Source organism: Euleptes europaea, chromosome 2, assembly GCF_029931775.1.
Source record: "Euleptes europaea isolate rEulEur1 chromosome 2, rEulEur1.hap1, whole genome shotgun sequence".
Taxonomy (NCBI): Eukaryota; Metazoa; Chordata; class Lepidosauria; order Squamata; family Sphaerodactylidae; genus Euleptes; species Euleptes europaea.
This window is the reverse complement of record NC_079313.1, coordinates 41,436,050-41,452,927: the sequence shown is the minus strand read 5'-3', so window position 1 is coordinate 41,452,927 and position 16,878 is coordinate 41,436,050. Positions and strand designations below refer to the sequence as shown.

Here is a 16,878-nt window from a genome sequence, read left to right as displayed (position 1 = left end):
TCTAGAAAAAAATGACATGATAGAGGTAGACAGAGGTGTACAAAATTAAGCATGTGGCAGAGAAAGTGGATAGCGTGAGTCCCCCCCCCCCCCATAGTATTAAAATTTGGGAGCGCCCAATGAAGTTATTAGTAAATAGGTTCAGGACAGACAAAATGAAATACTTCCTTATTCTACGAGACATTAAAATGTGGCATTCACTGCCAGCGGGGATAGTGATGGCCTCAAGCATAGTTTTAAAAGGGAGTTCATGGGCGTTCTGATTCATGGAAGAGAGGTACATCAATGGCTACTAGCCATGGTGACTGAAGAGGTGACTCCATCTACAGAGACAGCAAAGCTCTGAATACCAGTGCTGAAAGGCAGCAGCAGGGGTCGTCCTCGGCCTCTAGGTCCTGTTTGTTTGGCCCTCCAGGGCAGTTGGTTGGCTGCTGTGTGAAACAGTATGTTGAACTGGATGGACCACTGATTGGATCCACCAAGCTCTTCTTATGTTGTTATGTTCACTCACAAAGGGGTAGTTTTGTGAGTTTCACTCACAAAGGGGTAGTTTTGTGGAACAAAATATATTACAGCTACTGGATGACTATCTTAAAAATAGTGGCTTCTGAGTATACAGAAGATGGTCAACCAGATCTAAACACATAATGCTGTCACGAAACGCTATTTTTGTTCTTTTCTCGATCTGAAATGTGAATGGATGTGTACAACACAGACCTCTTTCCTGTTAGCTCAGCATATTAGCTTTTGATACATTTTTTCATTCATGCCCAGGCAATAAGAATGAAAAAGCAATACTGTAGAGGAGTCAAAATGAGAGAATGAAAGAGAGGTTAAGAAACACTTACATTTTCCCCCTTGTCACCTTTACTCCCTTTCTGACCTGGCTCACCAATTTCACCCTGTAACAGAAAGAAAAGTGTTAAGTTTCTTCTTCAGAAGGTCCGACTTTTCAGGTAGGGTCACTGTTGGTGTCTTTAAATGCCACCTTATTATTCTCTCTGCCTTATGCCCCTGTTTTACAAGCAAAGGCCTAAAGTGGGCAATCTTGCACTGATCAATCACATTTGGCTATGGCAGATTAGTACTGGTATTGACTGCTATGGCTGAAAGCATAACATGGTCTCATGATGAAACCCACTTGGATTTTAATTGGATTTAAAATTAAGGCAATGCCCCACCCCAAATGTTGCTGTCTATGGGCCACATTAGATAGGCCAAAAACAAACAAATAAGTAAATATTAAAATGCTGTCTCTCCTCTTACACAGAGATATGTTTCAAGCAGTTTATCACTAACAACATGGAATGATTCAGCACAGAACAGCAGCGAGCCATCTTTTGTTTACCATCTTTTGTGAATGCCAGCGGAATCTCTGAGGAATCCCGAGGCTTTTTTGGCAGAATCCTCCAGGCTTTTTTAGTAGTTGCCCAATCACAATGGAATGCCCTCCCCCAGGAGTTGTGTTGCTTGCTTCTTTTCAAAGACAAGAACAAGTGGTGTTTTTCCTGACAAGCCTTTGAGCTGTTTGCTGATACTGATGCTTTAACATCTAAGGAAGGAGTCCGTTTTATTTGGCTTAGTTTCACTTTTATTGGTTTCATTTTAATAGGCTGTGGATTGTTGCATGCTTTATCTTGCTTTGAGAATCAGATAATGAAAAGTGGGTATATAAAACACTGTAAATAAATATTTCTGGGGTGAACACCAGCCCCGTGGCGCAGAGTGGTAAGCTGCAATATTGCAGTCCAAGCTTTGATAACCAGATAATGAAAAGTGGGTATATAAAACACTGTAAATAAATATTTCTGGGGTAAACACAAGCCCCGTGGCACAGAGTGGTAAGCTGCAGTACTGCCATCCAAACTCTGCTCACGACCTGAGTTCGATCCCAACGGAAGTTGGTTTCAGGTAGCTGGCCCAAGGATGATTCAGCCTTCCATCCTTCCGAGGTCGGTAAAATGAGTACCCGGCTTGCTGGGTGTAAAGGGAAGATGACTGAGGAAGGCACTGGCAAACCACCCCATAAACATAGTCTGCCTAGAAAACGTTAGGATGTGATGTCACCTCATGGGTCAGAAATGACCCGGTGCTTGCACAGGGGACCTTTACATTTTTAAACACCATACACCTTAGATGAGGGAAGATCATAGTTTTAATGTCAAAGGTGACATAATAATTGAAGCGTGGGCTCAGAGCTTATCCTGAGCCCTTTTTGTTGGCCCATGTCGGGGGGTGGGCTGGAAAGAGCCTCCGGGGGCAGCAAGGCAGCTCATGCTGGCCCAGGCAGGGGTGAGTCAGCTCTAGCTGGCCCGTGTGGCAGCAGAGGGTATAATGGTGGCCGGGGGTAGCTTGGACGAATGCTCAGGACTCCCCAATGGGAACTTTTCCCTTCCTGGCCATTTCCCTCCCACAGCCTTCGACCCTCCTTTGAATGGGTCAATCAGGCTTATTCTGATGAGGCCAAGAGCAGGCCTGGGCTGGAGAACCGTAGCTCAGCAGTCTTCATTCTGGTCCACTGGCCAGGTATTTATTTGGGCCTTGTCTCGCCATCCTGGTCATACAGCCTTTTGGCTTTGTCCCATCCTCCCTCCCTGTATCCGGTGGTTTGCGGGTGTTTTTTGGTTACTGTCTGTACAATTTCTTCATCACAACTTTTGCGATGTTGCATGGGGCCAGATCCAGTTTTGGGGGAAAGCCGGCCTGCATGCCCCCCTTTTCCCACTCTGGGGATCCCAATAAGGGATTTTTGGGGAGGCCTTCCGGGGGATATCCCAGCTCGGGTGCTGTCAGGATGGCCTCCCTCCAAGTGGCAAGGGAATCACAGAGAAGCTCAAGCCCATATGTAGTCCCACATACTGCCATCCCAGGCTACTCTCCAGCAGGCGGGCTGGGAGTAGGAGGTCATTCATTGGTCAGCAGGTGGGTTGGCCGATGACCTGGGTCCAGCCCCTATGCTAGACCAATGCTCTATCAGCTGTAACCAATAAAAGTTGTGGCTGATTACATCCCGACACTTTGTCTTGGTCTTGTTCATGCTGGGGGTTGGGGGTTCCCTTTCTAGCCTTCTCCACACACACACACCATTTGGCTGGATCAGCAAACACTGTTGCCTATGTTGTACACACTCATTTCTCATTATCTTTGGTGTTGAGTGTTGAATGTTGGGCTAGGACTGGGGAGATCTGGATTCAATCAACGCTCAGCCATACTTCAGTTTAAGCTTCCTCACAGGGTTGTCATGGAGACAAAATGTGAGGGGGGAAGGAAGGACCATGAATGCTATTCTGAATTCCTTATTAAAATTAATTAATCCTGTAATTTTAGCTAGTGATTCAAACAGTATAATTCTAAACAGTCACACTTTTCTAAATCAATTGAAGTCAATGGGTTTAGGAGGGTGTAACTATGCTTAGGACTGCACTGTAAATCACTTAGTTCATAATCTACTTTATACATTAGCAATTCCTTCATAACACAGTTTTTGGGAATTCCTGCTATATTCCATAACTCTTCTACACTTGCAGACCAGACTTCCAGATCTCTTTGGTGCAAAGGATTACTCTTGAAATATAATACATTATTTGTATATTTTCTTCCTTACTGGCAAAGTAAGGAAAGTATTACTTGGGAATACTTTCAATTGTAAGCATTCATTGTTTTTTAATATATTTTCTATCGTATTGGCTTGCTCTATGCTATTCTGATTTACATCAATGCATTATTGCCAGTGCTTCATGCATCACATTTTCAATACACTGTTTCATAAAAGATAACATTATCACGGTGATAGCTTTTGTGAAGGAGTTACTCTGTTTTTATCTTTTATGCTTTTAGATTTTGCATAAAAATATGACAGTTCTACTGCTATGCCTTGTACTTTATGGCTTTCTGACCTTTTATTCATTTTCCCCTGTATCAAACTGAAGATAACACTTAATATATCTGACTATGTGGGCTATAGTCCTGAAAAGATTATGCCACAAAAATTCTGTTAGCCTTTCATGGAATACTTTGTCATTTCTATCTCAGTAACCCCCCTCTTTTCTGAAGTTTTGAAACAACAGCAAAATAATTGGACCGATATACAATTATAATTGACAGCAACTGACCTTGTCACCATCTTCTCCAGGAGACCCGGCTGGACCAGTAGGACCAGGGAGACCTACAGGGCCCTGTACTCCATCACGTCCAGCTGGGCCTTGAGGGCCTTTCTCACCCTGTTATGGATAACAAAATAAAATTCATCTTATCACAGAAGAATAATAAACAGTGTAGAACACTATATACACAGTCAAGGAAATGCACATATCAGGCATGTTAGCATACACATATGTCAGGTGAGTATGGTCCAGTAGACTAAATGATGGACAAAGATCCGGGTCAAAGCTCAAATTAATTAGGATCTCTGTATTTGAAAACAGAACCAAAATTATATCTCACAAGTGTGGGAATCTGAATACATCATAGAATAAGAACCAGCTTTCATTGCACAAGTAAAGATGCCTTCTGGGGGCAGGGGCTAGGAATTTTCTTTTTCTATTTCGCCATTCCATTATGAGGTTTGCTACAGAGTGTGAAGGGATGTGGTTGTTGTAGATGACTTATTCGTCTTTGGCTTCAATATCAAAACTTCTCTATAAGCCTGACTTTGTGTCCTAAGTTTTGAGAAAGTGACATAAAATGAACAATTTCCAACATCTAGTAAGGAGGGTGAGTACACGAGCACTAAAATTTCACTGTATATAGCTTAACAGTATGTGAGCGTGTCTGTGAGACTTACTGTGCATTCCTGAAGGGGGGGAGTTGGCTTAGGAGCCGACGTGACCCCGCGGCGGCATAAGTGCCAGGTTAACTTGGGATAACGGGCACTAATGCTGCTGCGGAGGGCATCTCCGCCAGTCCTGGGACACCACGCTGCAGTGCAGGGCTCGGGCACTGGCGGGCCCTTCCACTGGTGTTCTCCTGGCACAAATCCCCACGCTGGCATCCCGGGAGGCATTCCCGGAGTGTTCCGGGGGGAGGAGCCGCTTTTAGCTTGCTTCCAACCCCTTTTGCCCCAGGAACACCTAAAAAGGTGGTGCAGGCCCACTTTTGCTGCTTTTTTTTATTTTGGAAAAAAGGCTTTCCCCACCCCCACCCCCCCGGCAGCCGGGAAGCCTCTGAGGAGGCTTCTCAGCTGCGATGTCCTGGCTGCCATGGTCCCCCTCTCAGGAATGGGCTTTCAGTGCCATAACAGAGCAACATCATTCTAGATCCGCTGAAGTCAGTGGGTTTAGAAGGGTGTAACTTTGCTTAGGTCGGCACTATGAAAAACCTGCGCACATATAAATAATATGAGCACAGTTGGAAACTAGTGGCAATTTTATACATATGTGGCTGAGAGACTGTTTGCTGTTATTGTCTGAAATATCCCAATGCATGTGTGTGATAGATGCTTTAGGCCCAGCCTCCTTTTATAATCCTCACTTCCTCTGTTCTACTTTCAGCTCCACTTGGACTTCTGACATTCCCATTTCCATGCCTTGTACCAGACTGCTTCCTAGGCCTAGAACAGCAGTCTTGCAGCCCTCTGTCTGTCCAACAGGTCAGTATCTCTCTGTTCTTTCAGTGCTTTCTAAAGGATAGCATATCTGTGGTTTTCATTTTGGTGGGCAACTGTTGCATTTTACAATGCAAGTAAGTTTCATCAGAATAGCCAGTTATCCCAGAGTGAAAGGAGAAGTGTATGTTACAAAATTAACTCTATTTCTCTTGGGAATTTCCATGGAGCAATTGCTAGCTGACGAGCTTTTAGAATAAGGAATATCAGTGAGCTGAATCCTGCGCAATAGCAATCCAGGAAAAAAAATGTAAACGAATACACAGTTAAGCTAGCTATCTGTGCCCTTGAATCAATAAGGAAATGAATACCACATCTCTCTGGTAGTTGCCAAATATATCTTGGCTGCACTAAAAATCCAAGCTACTGTGATTAACTCAGCACCTAGTTAAATATATTGTGATTTTGTAGCTATTTTAACTGCAATTTTAATTTGCTACCCTAAAATATGTATTTAATATTTTCCCCAAAGCAACAAATGTTCCTTCTTTTATGTATTTTAATTATTGCTATAGTGTTTCATCAAAAGCCTATGTGCTATAAAGATTTCCTTGAATAAATTAATGAAATGTATCAGAAAACATGAACACCTTACATTATTTGCACCTGTACTGCTGCCTGAATGTCACTATCCTCATCTCCATTACTCCTTTGTAGCAGTAGAAGGTTAGGCCTTTGAGCAGGGACTCTGGCACTTCTCTGTCTGATAGCCACACAATTGTTGCTGGAGGTTCTCACATGTTTTTTGTCACAGTCTGTTCATACACTCTATCTTATTGGCTGCAAGAAGCAAAGCTGGAGAGAACAGAGTTGCAATTTGCCGCAATGGGATTATTTCCGGTTCTCCTCAGAGCTTTGCCACTTAAGCCTTCTGAAGGCTGTGCTCACCAATTTGCTTTGGCAGCTTCAAAGTCAAATCATCCAGGTTGTCTAAGAACTTCCTTCCTAGTTGCTTCTTCAGTCACGATAAGGCCTCATACATATAAATTACAAAACTCACAACTTTACATTGCAAAACAGCTTAACTTGTTACAGGAGCCATTGTCTGCTTTTCAGTACTTCAGTAGCAATACAATACGATTACCTTTATTGGCATATGATGTAAAACAATAGATCATCCATACAGATAATAAACGGACAGAGGAAACAAAAACATATTAAAAAGCCATCAATCATTAGGCCTTATCCAATCTGTTTTTGATTATTGAGCTTAAAAAAAACAGCTAATTTTCCAGTTATTTCAGGTGAATAACAGTACTTCAGTAAGTTCCCCCCCCCCCGTCCTTATGATAAGTGTATTACAGATAACACAGGAAATAGAACTGAAAAACAGGTAATACAGCCTATTCAAGATAAGAAACAAAAATATACCAAAGGAGGAATAGGACAATATAATTTCTGATCTTATATTTAAGGGTGCACATGTTGTTAATTTCACTGCTGTTAACACAGTAGCCCTCTACACATGACCCCTCCCCACGTGGACTGAATGTGCAGGGAAGAAGTGTAGGCATGAGTGTGCTGGCCCTGCCTCCTGTGCAATTCCTGGCTCATGAGCATGGTGCCCATATGTGGAGGAAGTGTCTGCATGTAGGTTCCCTCCCCATGATCTGGGACGCTGCTTTCAAAATGTTGCCAATCACAGGGAGGGAGTATACATACAAAACCTTTTTCTGTGCATAGGCATTGTACTTACAAGCCAGTGATTGCAGGGAGGGGGTTGTGTGTACATAACTAATCTATTGGGGAACAACAAGCCGGGAGTTGCAGTGAAACTTATAAACATTTAAAAGATGACTATTGCTGAGTTGATGTTGTTGATCAATTCAGTTTCATATTGAGTACCTATTAGCTAATTATATATACAAACTGATAAAATGGCTTACATTTAATGGCTCCTTTCTGTCATAGATAGGGCACTTCTGCCTTTGGAGTGAGTGATTCCTGTCAGTTCTCCCTTCTCACTGCAGACACCCATATTGGGCCTAGCAATCTTCCTGGGGGGTTCAATGAACCTTGAGGATGGCACTTCACAGGATTTCACTGGGTACAATATGTGGAGGAGGTGGCAGAATCCCATTTCTGCAAGCTCCAATCCACTTGCTGTTCTCGTTGGATACAAACCAACGTTAAACTACATACTCCTGCAAAAATTAGCTGTCCTTTATAGGAAGCTTGAAGCTAAAGGTAACAAGCAGTCTGCGTTAATGATGAAGCAGATATAAAACTAAAATTCTATATATGGAAGAAAGCAAACCATTTAAATTGTGCTTGCAGGATCAGTTGGCTATAAAGCCATAATTAAAGACTCTTTAAGACTTAACATTTAATTCAGTTCCATTTAACCAGTTACAGTAAACCAATGAATACTAGTTCGGTAGAACTGAATTGGACCATCTGCGGCTAAATCCCAATTTGAGGCTAATTCCAAAACATTTCATTAACTATAATACTTTGAACATGTGAAGGAAGTCTGGTGGAAAATCTACAGTTTTGTCAAGTCCCAGGATAGCTGACTATGGAGAGGGAGAGGGAGAGGGAGAGGGAGAGGGAGGGAGGGGGAGAGAGAGAGAGAGAGAGAGAGAGAGAGAGAGAGAGAGAGAGAGAGAGAGAGAGAGAACAAACAAACAGAGAGTGAGGTGTATGTATTCCACCACCCCCCAAACTCTTCCTCCAGCATAGGGAGAAGAGGGTAAAAATGCCTTCTCCCCAACACTGTTGCTAGATGAGTAATTTCTTCTCACCAAGCTCTGAATTTCAGCAGTCAGTACTATAAGGCAATTGTGCTGGACTGCTGAGGTTCAGGGATAGGTGAGCAGGAAACTATTATTGCTGATGTTTGGCAGTCTCATACTATTAGAATATTGGGGCGGGGGAGAGAATTCCCAATCACTACCACCTTTTTTGTGGACCCCTAGCTTGTTTATTATTGTTTTGAGTACCAATTCAATTAACATGTACAGGTATTGATGTATGAATGTAAAACTGAAGTGATCTTGCAAAAGCTCTTATGACAAGCTATGAAAGCTTTATTCCCTATATCTGAGAGATATTACAATAAAAAGATAGCAGAGGAGAGGAATAACTGGTAATGAAATCTGATAAGAAAATGAGAAATAAAGGAGCACTTTGTTAAAGAGAGCATTGGGGCACTACCTTTAAATCAATGCTGTGGTTTGAAAAAATATTTTATAATCCAAGGTGGCACTACTGTGCTCATAATAATCAGCTTTGCTTAACCCCTCTTCCTCGGCCTTAGGGTTTGATAAAGTGCACCCAAATGTCATCCAGTTTAATTAAATTTCTGTGGTACTCTATTGTAAATAGAAAGGGAGTACAACATGTATGCTGGGCACATATGCAATAGAAAGGTAGTGGAGTGTGAAGAGCTAACATTATTGGGTAGGGAAAGTAACAACTTCTGTAATAACTTGTGTTTTGCACCATTTCTTCAGAATTACTCACCGGAGCTCCCTTTTCTCCTGCTGGCCCAGGGGGACCTTGAGGGCCAGGACGTCCTGGCAAACCAATTGGGCCAGCTGTTCCTGCTGGGCCACGTTCACCCGGCGAACCCTAGAAACAAAAAGAAAAATCACTGCAGTTCTAAAGTAGCTGATCAAAACAGCAGCATTCCTCAGAATGCTTACATTCTAATTCTTCCAATGAGATACCACTCCCGCCCACAATAGAAGATATACAGGGCTGCCTAACAATGGGATGGATCCTAACCTACCCTACCACTTCAAAGTTTAAAGCCTTCCCTCCAGTCTAAGGAGACTTCCTCCAACTTAAGCGGTTCTTCTGTTGGAGGAAGAGCCGTTTAAATTGGAAGAACTCTGTTTAGGTTGGAGGAAGGCTCCTTGGAGGATGATTGGATCCCAATGGCTATTAGTACACTACTGTGTATTATGACTAGCAGTAACATTCAGAGGTCCTGGCTCTGAGATTCCTAGAGATGCCAATAATTGAACTTGGGAACTTTGCTTTTCTCTTATTGCAACAAGGGGATGCTCACACATTACAAAAGAACAGGGGCCTGATTAAATTATTTTCCATTTTATCTTACTAGATGCTCTACAGCTAAAGAAAGAAATTCTCCCTATCTCAGTTCAGAATAAGCTACTTTCTGAGCTTTTCCAATGCATTCTTGGAAAAGCTTTTGGCATTTCTCAAGAATTCTTTGAAATCTCAGGAAAGACATTATGAGAAGACAAGAGTCACTGGAAAAGACAAGAATGCTAGGAAAAGTGAAGGCAGCAGGAAAACAGGAAGACCCAACATGAGAAGGATTGCCTCTATAAAGGAAGCCACAGCCCTCAGTTTGCAAGACCTGAGCAAGGCTGTTAATGATAGGACATTTTGGAGGACATTGATTCATAGAATTGCCATGAGTCAGAAGCAACTTGACAGCACTTAACACACACACACAGATGATGAGTTGGGGTATATCTATGTGTTACATAAATGTTTTATGGTACATCTAAATACATAAAGTGTAAATGCATAAATAAGGTAATACATGTGCAATTCCCAGCAAAGAGCAGGGATTGATCATGATTTCACAGAGCATGTTAAAGTGAGTCAGGTAGTGTCAGACACCTTATAATGCATAAGATTACTCCCATCTCTTAAATAAATAAAATTAAAATTATTTTCCATGACTGAGTGGGTAGCTATTGAGTGGGTGGGTGGGAGATTGGGAGACAAGTCCTCTTAGAGTGTACTTTACCATAAATGGTTTGGAAAGCATATAATTTTTCCCACTGTGCCTGGGGTCTTATAGGAGTCAGAGTGGACAATTTTACTCATTATATAAAGATATATCTAGATTTATTTGGGAGGCATGGAACAGTCCAATTTTGGTCACAGGGCTTTGGAGAAGAGTAGAACGATATCACTCCAGTCCACCAAAACTACAATGTCGACTGCAGAAGCAGGAATGGCTTTTGCAGTTCACCTAGTCATCTGCAAAGAGGCCTAACATGGCTCAGCTTCACTTGTCAGCACATTTGCAACTCAGTAAGGAGGCAGTTTTTTACAGATCCTTTTGCAGTACAGGAGTGCTTTCATCATATGATGTGGAATCTGTTCCATAGGATAAATGTTTGATGAGCTGATGAATCAGTAAAAGATTGCCATTTTGCTAGACTGGAAACTTGGCAGTGAAGCTAGCATTTTTTTTGGGGGGGGGGGGATATTTAAAGTACCTGTTCATATATTCTCTCCTTCAAGGGAGGGAACCTCTTTCCAGATTTTCTATAGGAAAACTGCCAAGGTGGATGATAGCATCCATATTTCCACTTTGCTCAACACAATCCCTGGCTGGTAAACTATGTAAAAACTATGCATAACTCAACGTCATGTGGATTTTTGCCTTCACGGGGACATCTCACTAATGTAACATGTGGACAGGCTCTTAATGGGCACAACAAATGTTCCTGACCATTCAGTACTTGCTTATTTCAAATGCGTCCCTATTAAAAATGAGCTGCTAACCAGGGAGCAAAATAATGCCCCCAATGGGAGTCTCATTTGTTGATGCTTGCTTTCCTTAGGGGTTCACTGATGACTGACAAATATTTTATAAAGACTGCAGAGTGTCTCCTGTGATCAAAAAGCCATTCTCTATGTATTTTGGCCCTTTGAGTTTAGAATGGTCCATTTTAGCGTGTCAGTGTAATGCAATCTTGTTTTAAAAGGTAAAGGTCCCCTGTGCAAGCACCGGGTCATTCCTGACCCATGGGGTGACATCACATCCCAATGTTTACTAGGAAGACTTTGTTTGCGGGGTGGTTTGCCAGTGCCTTCCCCAGTCATCTTCCCTTTACCCCTAGCAAGCCGGGTACTCATTTTACCAACCTTGGAAGGATGGAAGGCTGAGTCAATCTTGAGCCAACTACCTGAAACCAACTTCCGTTGGGATCGAACTCAGGTCGTAAGCAGAGTTTGGACTGCAGTACTGAAGCTTACCACTCTGCACCATGAGGCTCATAATATTGTTTTAGCAATATACTAATAATAAAAAGTGGGGTTTTTTTGCTCTGTCTTTCCGTGTTCTTTTCCTTTCTCTGATACACTCAACAGCATGCATCAAGTGCCCAAATCACAAACAGGGGGGGGGGGTTTCCTTCAATATTAACGTGGCATGACTGAAAAGCACAGCAAAGGATTAATGCTGCTTTACTTTGATTAGGGTTCCCAGAGACTGAGAATTAAATTTCATGGCAATTACATTCTCATCCCACAGAGGCTAGAGCTGGTTTGTTTTCAGAGTTTTTATTCAAAATGTATATGAATAAGATTTCAGAGTCAAACAGAAGTGGCCCCAAACAGAAAACAAACAATAACAAAAACCATTGGACTTCCAGCCAGCATGTACTTCGGAGAGATTCAGAGAATGAAAGAACTAAAGGCCAAGCTCCAGTGTGAAGAAGCTTCCACAATATTATACAACACTAGACTGATGTTGGGGAGTAACAGGAGAAGATTAGCATAAAATTCTTCCCATTCATGTGCCTATATCTATTTCAGGGAAGTTATTTATAGGAGCCTTCACATTTATGATCTCCCACCTGCAGTTAAAAGTAATCAATTCAGCATGAGCTGCACCTAGTGATTTTTTGTTGCATGCAGCTCAGCTTTCAGGCAAACTCTGGAAGGATTTCAGACCAGGGATTTCATAAAATCCAGCTTTACTGATTTCCAGCTTCCCCTTCCTCATCCTGTATTATTTGGGTACAACTTTTGATGTATTCCAACTTCACCTACTTCCACTTCCTGAACAGGGGTGAGATGTCCTATCGACTACAATGCAACAGCATAAGAGGGGCTGTAGGCTCAGAGGCAGAGCATCTGCTTTGCACGCAGAGGGTTCCCAGTTCAACCTCTGGCATCTCCTGTTTAAAGGATCAGGTGACAGGCAATGTGAAAGTCTTCTGCCTAAGAACTTGGAGAGCCACTGCCAGTCAGAGTAGACAGGGTTGACCTTGATAGAACAAAGGTGTGATTCAGTATATGGCAGCCTCCTGAGTTTGTGTGTGTTCAGTGATAGAAAGATTAAAAGGTCAATGTTTGTAACATGACATGCACCAGCATAGACCTTTCCAGGAGACAAGGCAGCTAATGTGGCAAGCCACTTTCCACACTCCAATGTAGCTGCTGATGACCAAGATTCAGCCTTGTCTGAGTTCCAGTCCGACACTGAGAGGGTAATGTGACGGCTGCCAGATAATGCCAAGTTCTGCACGAAGTGGCATTCAGCCCACAACTTCGAATGTATCCAGGTGTTTGCAGTGGTGTGCTGTAAGCCAATCCTCACAGAACTCTGTGGCAGCCACACACAACATACTTCCAGGACTGGAACCCAGCATAGGTTGAATTATTTCTAGAGGCAGCCACATAAATAAGAGGTCTGTGGCTGACCCTTTAGTGGCTATACAAAGACACCGTTGTTTTGAAACTGAAAAAAAGAGTCATTTGTCAGCTATATTTTGAAGATGTTTCTGAATTTCATATGTAATCTAACTTCTGTGTGTTTCAAAAGGATGGCAGAGCTGAACAGAATTCCACAGTGTTCTTTACACATTGTTCTTCTGTTTTTTGCCGCTAGAGGTTGTTTTTTTCAAGCCTGCTAATATCTAGTGTAACAAGAAGAGTAACAAGAAAAGTGTAATCTAGTGTAACAAGAAAAGACAATTTGCCCCCTGTTGATAACAGCAGATTTCAGATAGGCCAATATATTTATAATCTCTGTGTTGGTGGACTCATTAGTTCTCATAATCACCAGGAAACAGCTATTAGTGGATCTGAATGACATACATTTGTGTACTGTTCACAAGAGCACATATATATAACAGCATGAAAAGAATTTTTTTGAAGTAATTACTGGTGCTAATATTTGTTTCCATGAAAACCCCTTTTCTCCTTTAAGCATATTTATTGTACTTACAACAGGACCAGGGGGACCTTGGGGACCTTCTCCTCCTTTCAGGCCGGCTGCACCCTGTGGGGGGGGGGGGTAGAGGCAGAAGTTGTTAATTTTTCATTAAAAAAAGTGATGCTGCACATGACTTTATCTATAAGAAAACTGCTCAATCGCTTTAAAAGCAATTGTATCACAGAATACGGATGTGTAAGATGTGCGTTGTTAGACGCTGGCTATTCATTCCTTAAGAAGCCTGAAGGGAAAAAAAAGAAAAACTTTTTTTTCTCAACAGAACCTTTTTATAAAGCCTATTAATTGTGCATCATCTCCTACCACTTGATTAGCACTTCACAGCTGATTAAGGCAACTGCACATTTCACAGACTGCTACAAGCCAAATCCCTATCGCCGTGTTGGCATTACCCCCTTTGTCCATAACAGCTTGCCTAGGGGAAGGAAGTTCAGCCCCTCCCCAGGCTAAGGGAGAACTTGATTGAGTGGGGTGCCTGGAGACCCGAAACAGAACTCTGCTTTTCACTGCAGAATAGGGTTAGATGTGGCCCATGGGCCACCAGGTGACCATGACTGGTTTACGATAGCAGTGGCCCCATCCCTACATTCTTGCTAAATGAAAACTAGACTCCCATTCTAGAAAAAGTAAGAGGGGTAAATCCCTCTTCCCAGGTAGCATCAGCGCAAGCTGCTCTTAATTTCTAGCAAGTTGCAAAAGCATCTTGCTGTGCAGTACAAGTTTGCATAGCTTGGGCTCCCAAAGCTGAATGCAGCTGGCCATCAATTGCGGCCTGCAAGTTGCTTGGCAATTTTTCCCAATCCACCCCTTATTTCTGCATTTCCATGCATGCTGCAAAAAGCCTCTTTTGTTGATGGGTCACAGCTTCTGTAGGTCTGGTGTAATCGATGGAGGGAGCTTATAATTGAGAACAAACCCAACCAAGAGACACAAAAGTGGGATATCCCTATACACAACCTGGCTTTAGTTGCTATAGCAACCATCCATTCTGCAAGCTACTGTCTCAAATTTAAAAAAGCAGCTCGTGGAGTTCATAGGGTATCAGTCTCTGACCAGAGAAAACTTTTCCCAGTCAAATTGATCTTTCATATTTTTCTCGGACCCTTCTGCCAAGGAGCTCAGGTTTATCTAGTTCTCCCCTCTCCATTTGATTCTCACAACAACCTCATAAGGAAAATGACTGGCCTGAAGTCACAAACTGAGCTTTATGGCAGAGCAGGTGTTTGAAGCTGGGTCTCTCCAGTCCTAATCTGACGCCCTAACTTTTACTCTACGTTCACTCTCTAATCCCCACTTACCCATGAAACAAAGGGGGTGTCCAAGGGCTAATCATATCTATCAGTCAGGCTCACATGCTTTACATGGTTGTTATGGGGACAAAACATAACAACACGTTTGCTGTCTTGAGCAACAGAAGGAGTAACCTGTGTGTGCACACAGAAAGGGATTCACTAGACTGTATCCCGATGTGTCCTACAAAGTGTCACTCTGCTTTAGCAGCCAAGAAAATCCGAGTGAAAGCTGTTTTTTAATCAGGGTATTTAACATATTTAATTACTAGCTTTTTGGGGGTCAGACTGTTTTAAAGTTATTTTAATGTTATTTTAATGTTTTGTATGAAAGATTGTGATGGCCTTTGGCCACAAACAATAAACTTTATCATATCATATTATTAGACTGCATCCCAATTCTCCCCACAGAAATAGGTGGTCTTCACATGTCAGTTAATTGATATTATAATAATAATATCTGAATGGATTTTTCAGTGGTAGAAAACATCCACAGTGCAAGAGGATAGAGAGCTAGTGTGGTCTGTTGGTTAAGAATGTTGGACTAGTATCTGGGGGACCCAGGTTCCAATCCCCACTTATGCCATGGAAGCTTGCTGGGTGATCTTGGGCCAGTAACACTCTTGGCCTAGCCTACCTCACAGGGCTGTTGTGAGGATGAAATGGAAGAGAAGAGAATGATGTAACCTGCTTTGGGTCTCCATTAGGGAGAAAGATGGGGCACAAATGAATGAATTAAGTAAATAAATAAGTGCTTGGTTTTAGCCTAAGTACTGGTCACAAGATTGTTTTCCACAGCAGTTAGGGTATTTTGGACTTAATACTATACCTGAGCCCCTGGTAGTCCTCTTTCTCCTGGGAAACCACGAAGTCCTGGTGGTCCATCTTTTCCAGAAATACCTTGAGGACCTGGATCCCCCTGGGAAAAAATTAATCAAATCCAGTTTCAAAAAACAAACTACAAGCAATTCAGTCATTTATTCATGCACACTTCTTTTTACTGCAGTTTTAATATTCTTACAATATAAGGTTCTGAGGGTAATGCCACATTTTAAAAGAAATTTCTTAAAAGCAATATTCTTTTTATCTACCAGTTTAGATGGAGACATGATAATGCACTCTCTTAAACTTCCTTTTGTTAATAAACCTTATTCGGTTAATGAACCCACTTTTGATTGCAGAAGTGGTTAGGTAAATCATTCCATCATCCCAAACTTATCAAATTGTACAGTCTTTAGAATGGGGTTCAGATGGTCCTGGATAACGAGTTTAAGACTCTAAGTTTATACCTGACCCAGAAGCAAGTTAGTTTAGCTGCCAAAAAAAAAAAACAAAAAAAAAAACAGCTTTCTTTCTACATCTCCATTTAGCATGAAAAATGGCTCTCTATCTTGACCAAGCCATTCATCCCTCAATAACCTTGAGACTAGACCACTGTAACACACTCTGCAGGGAACTGCCCTTAAAGACAACTTGGAAACTTCAGTGGGTACAGAATGTTGTAGCTTGATTACTATCTATAGATAAACAGAGGTCACTTCCACACTAAAGGCTTTCTCTGCATTTTTATTCTGTTGCTAGGATCCTATTTAAGCAGGAGGGGGAGAAGGACTCTATCTTTTACTCACACCCACTCACCTAAACTCCTGTTTCACATTCCAAGTCCCTAAACCCAGGTTACGGGAACCTCCTCCCCAAACCCTTGAGTTGAAATTCAATGTTCCTGTAGCCACCACCACCACCATCAGGGATCCTGTCTTACTCCCCTCTCTCCTTTCTAGCCACTTGGAGGGTCCCGGCTCCTGCAGAGGAACTGTGTTTACATGTGAGTGAAAGAGACAGACAAGTGTGGAACTTCCCTGTCCTGCTTTGTAACAAATCTCCCTTTGTCTGATCAGCTGGGAGCTGTTTATTAGTAGTCAGCACATTAAAGAGAAAAGGGGAACTTAATAGCGAAACATATCATTCAACTACAGGACAATACCCCCCCTCCCAACGTCTTCATTTTGGATGTCTGCTACAGATATCCATTG

The 16,878-nt window shown here is 42.2% G+C and overlaps 1 protein-coding gene across 1 annotated transcript in view; it reads right to left on the bottom strand.

The window, feature by feature from the left end:
* Nucleotides 1–16,878, bottom strand: part of COL11A1 (collagen type XI alpha 1 chain) — a 440,246-nt gene that overhangs the window by 81,991 nt on the left and 341,377 nt on the right. The window contains exons 29-33 of the mRNA XM_056844241.1: nucleotides 15,675–15,764; nucleotides 13,551–13,604; nucleotides 9,068–9,175; nucleotides 4,113–4,220; nucleotides 849–902 (exon numbers count right to left, since the gene is read on the bottom strand). Coding sequence (XP_056700219.1) covers nucleotides 849–902; nucleotides 4,113–4,220; nucleotides 9,068–9,175; nucleotides 13,551–13,604; nucleotides 15,675–15,764 — 414 coding nt within the window. The remainder of the gene's footprint in view (nucleotides 1–848; nucleotides 903–4,112; nucleotides 4,221–9,067; nucleotides 9,176–13,550; nucleotides 13,605–15,674; nucleotides 15,765–16,878) is intronic.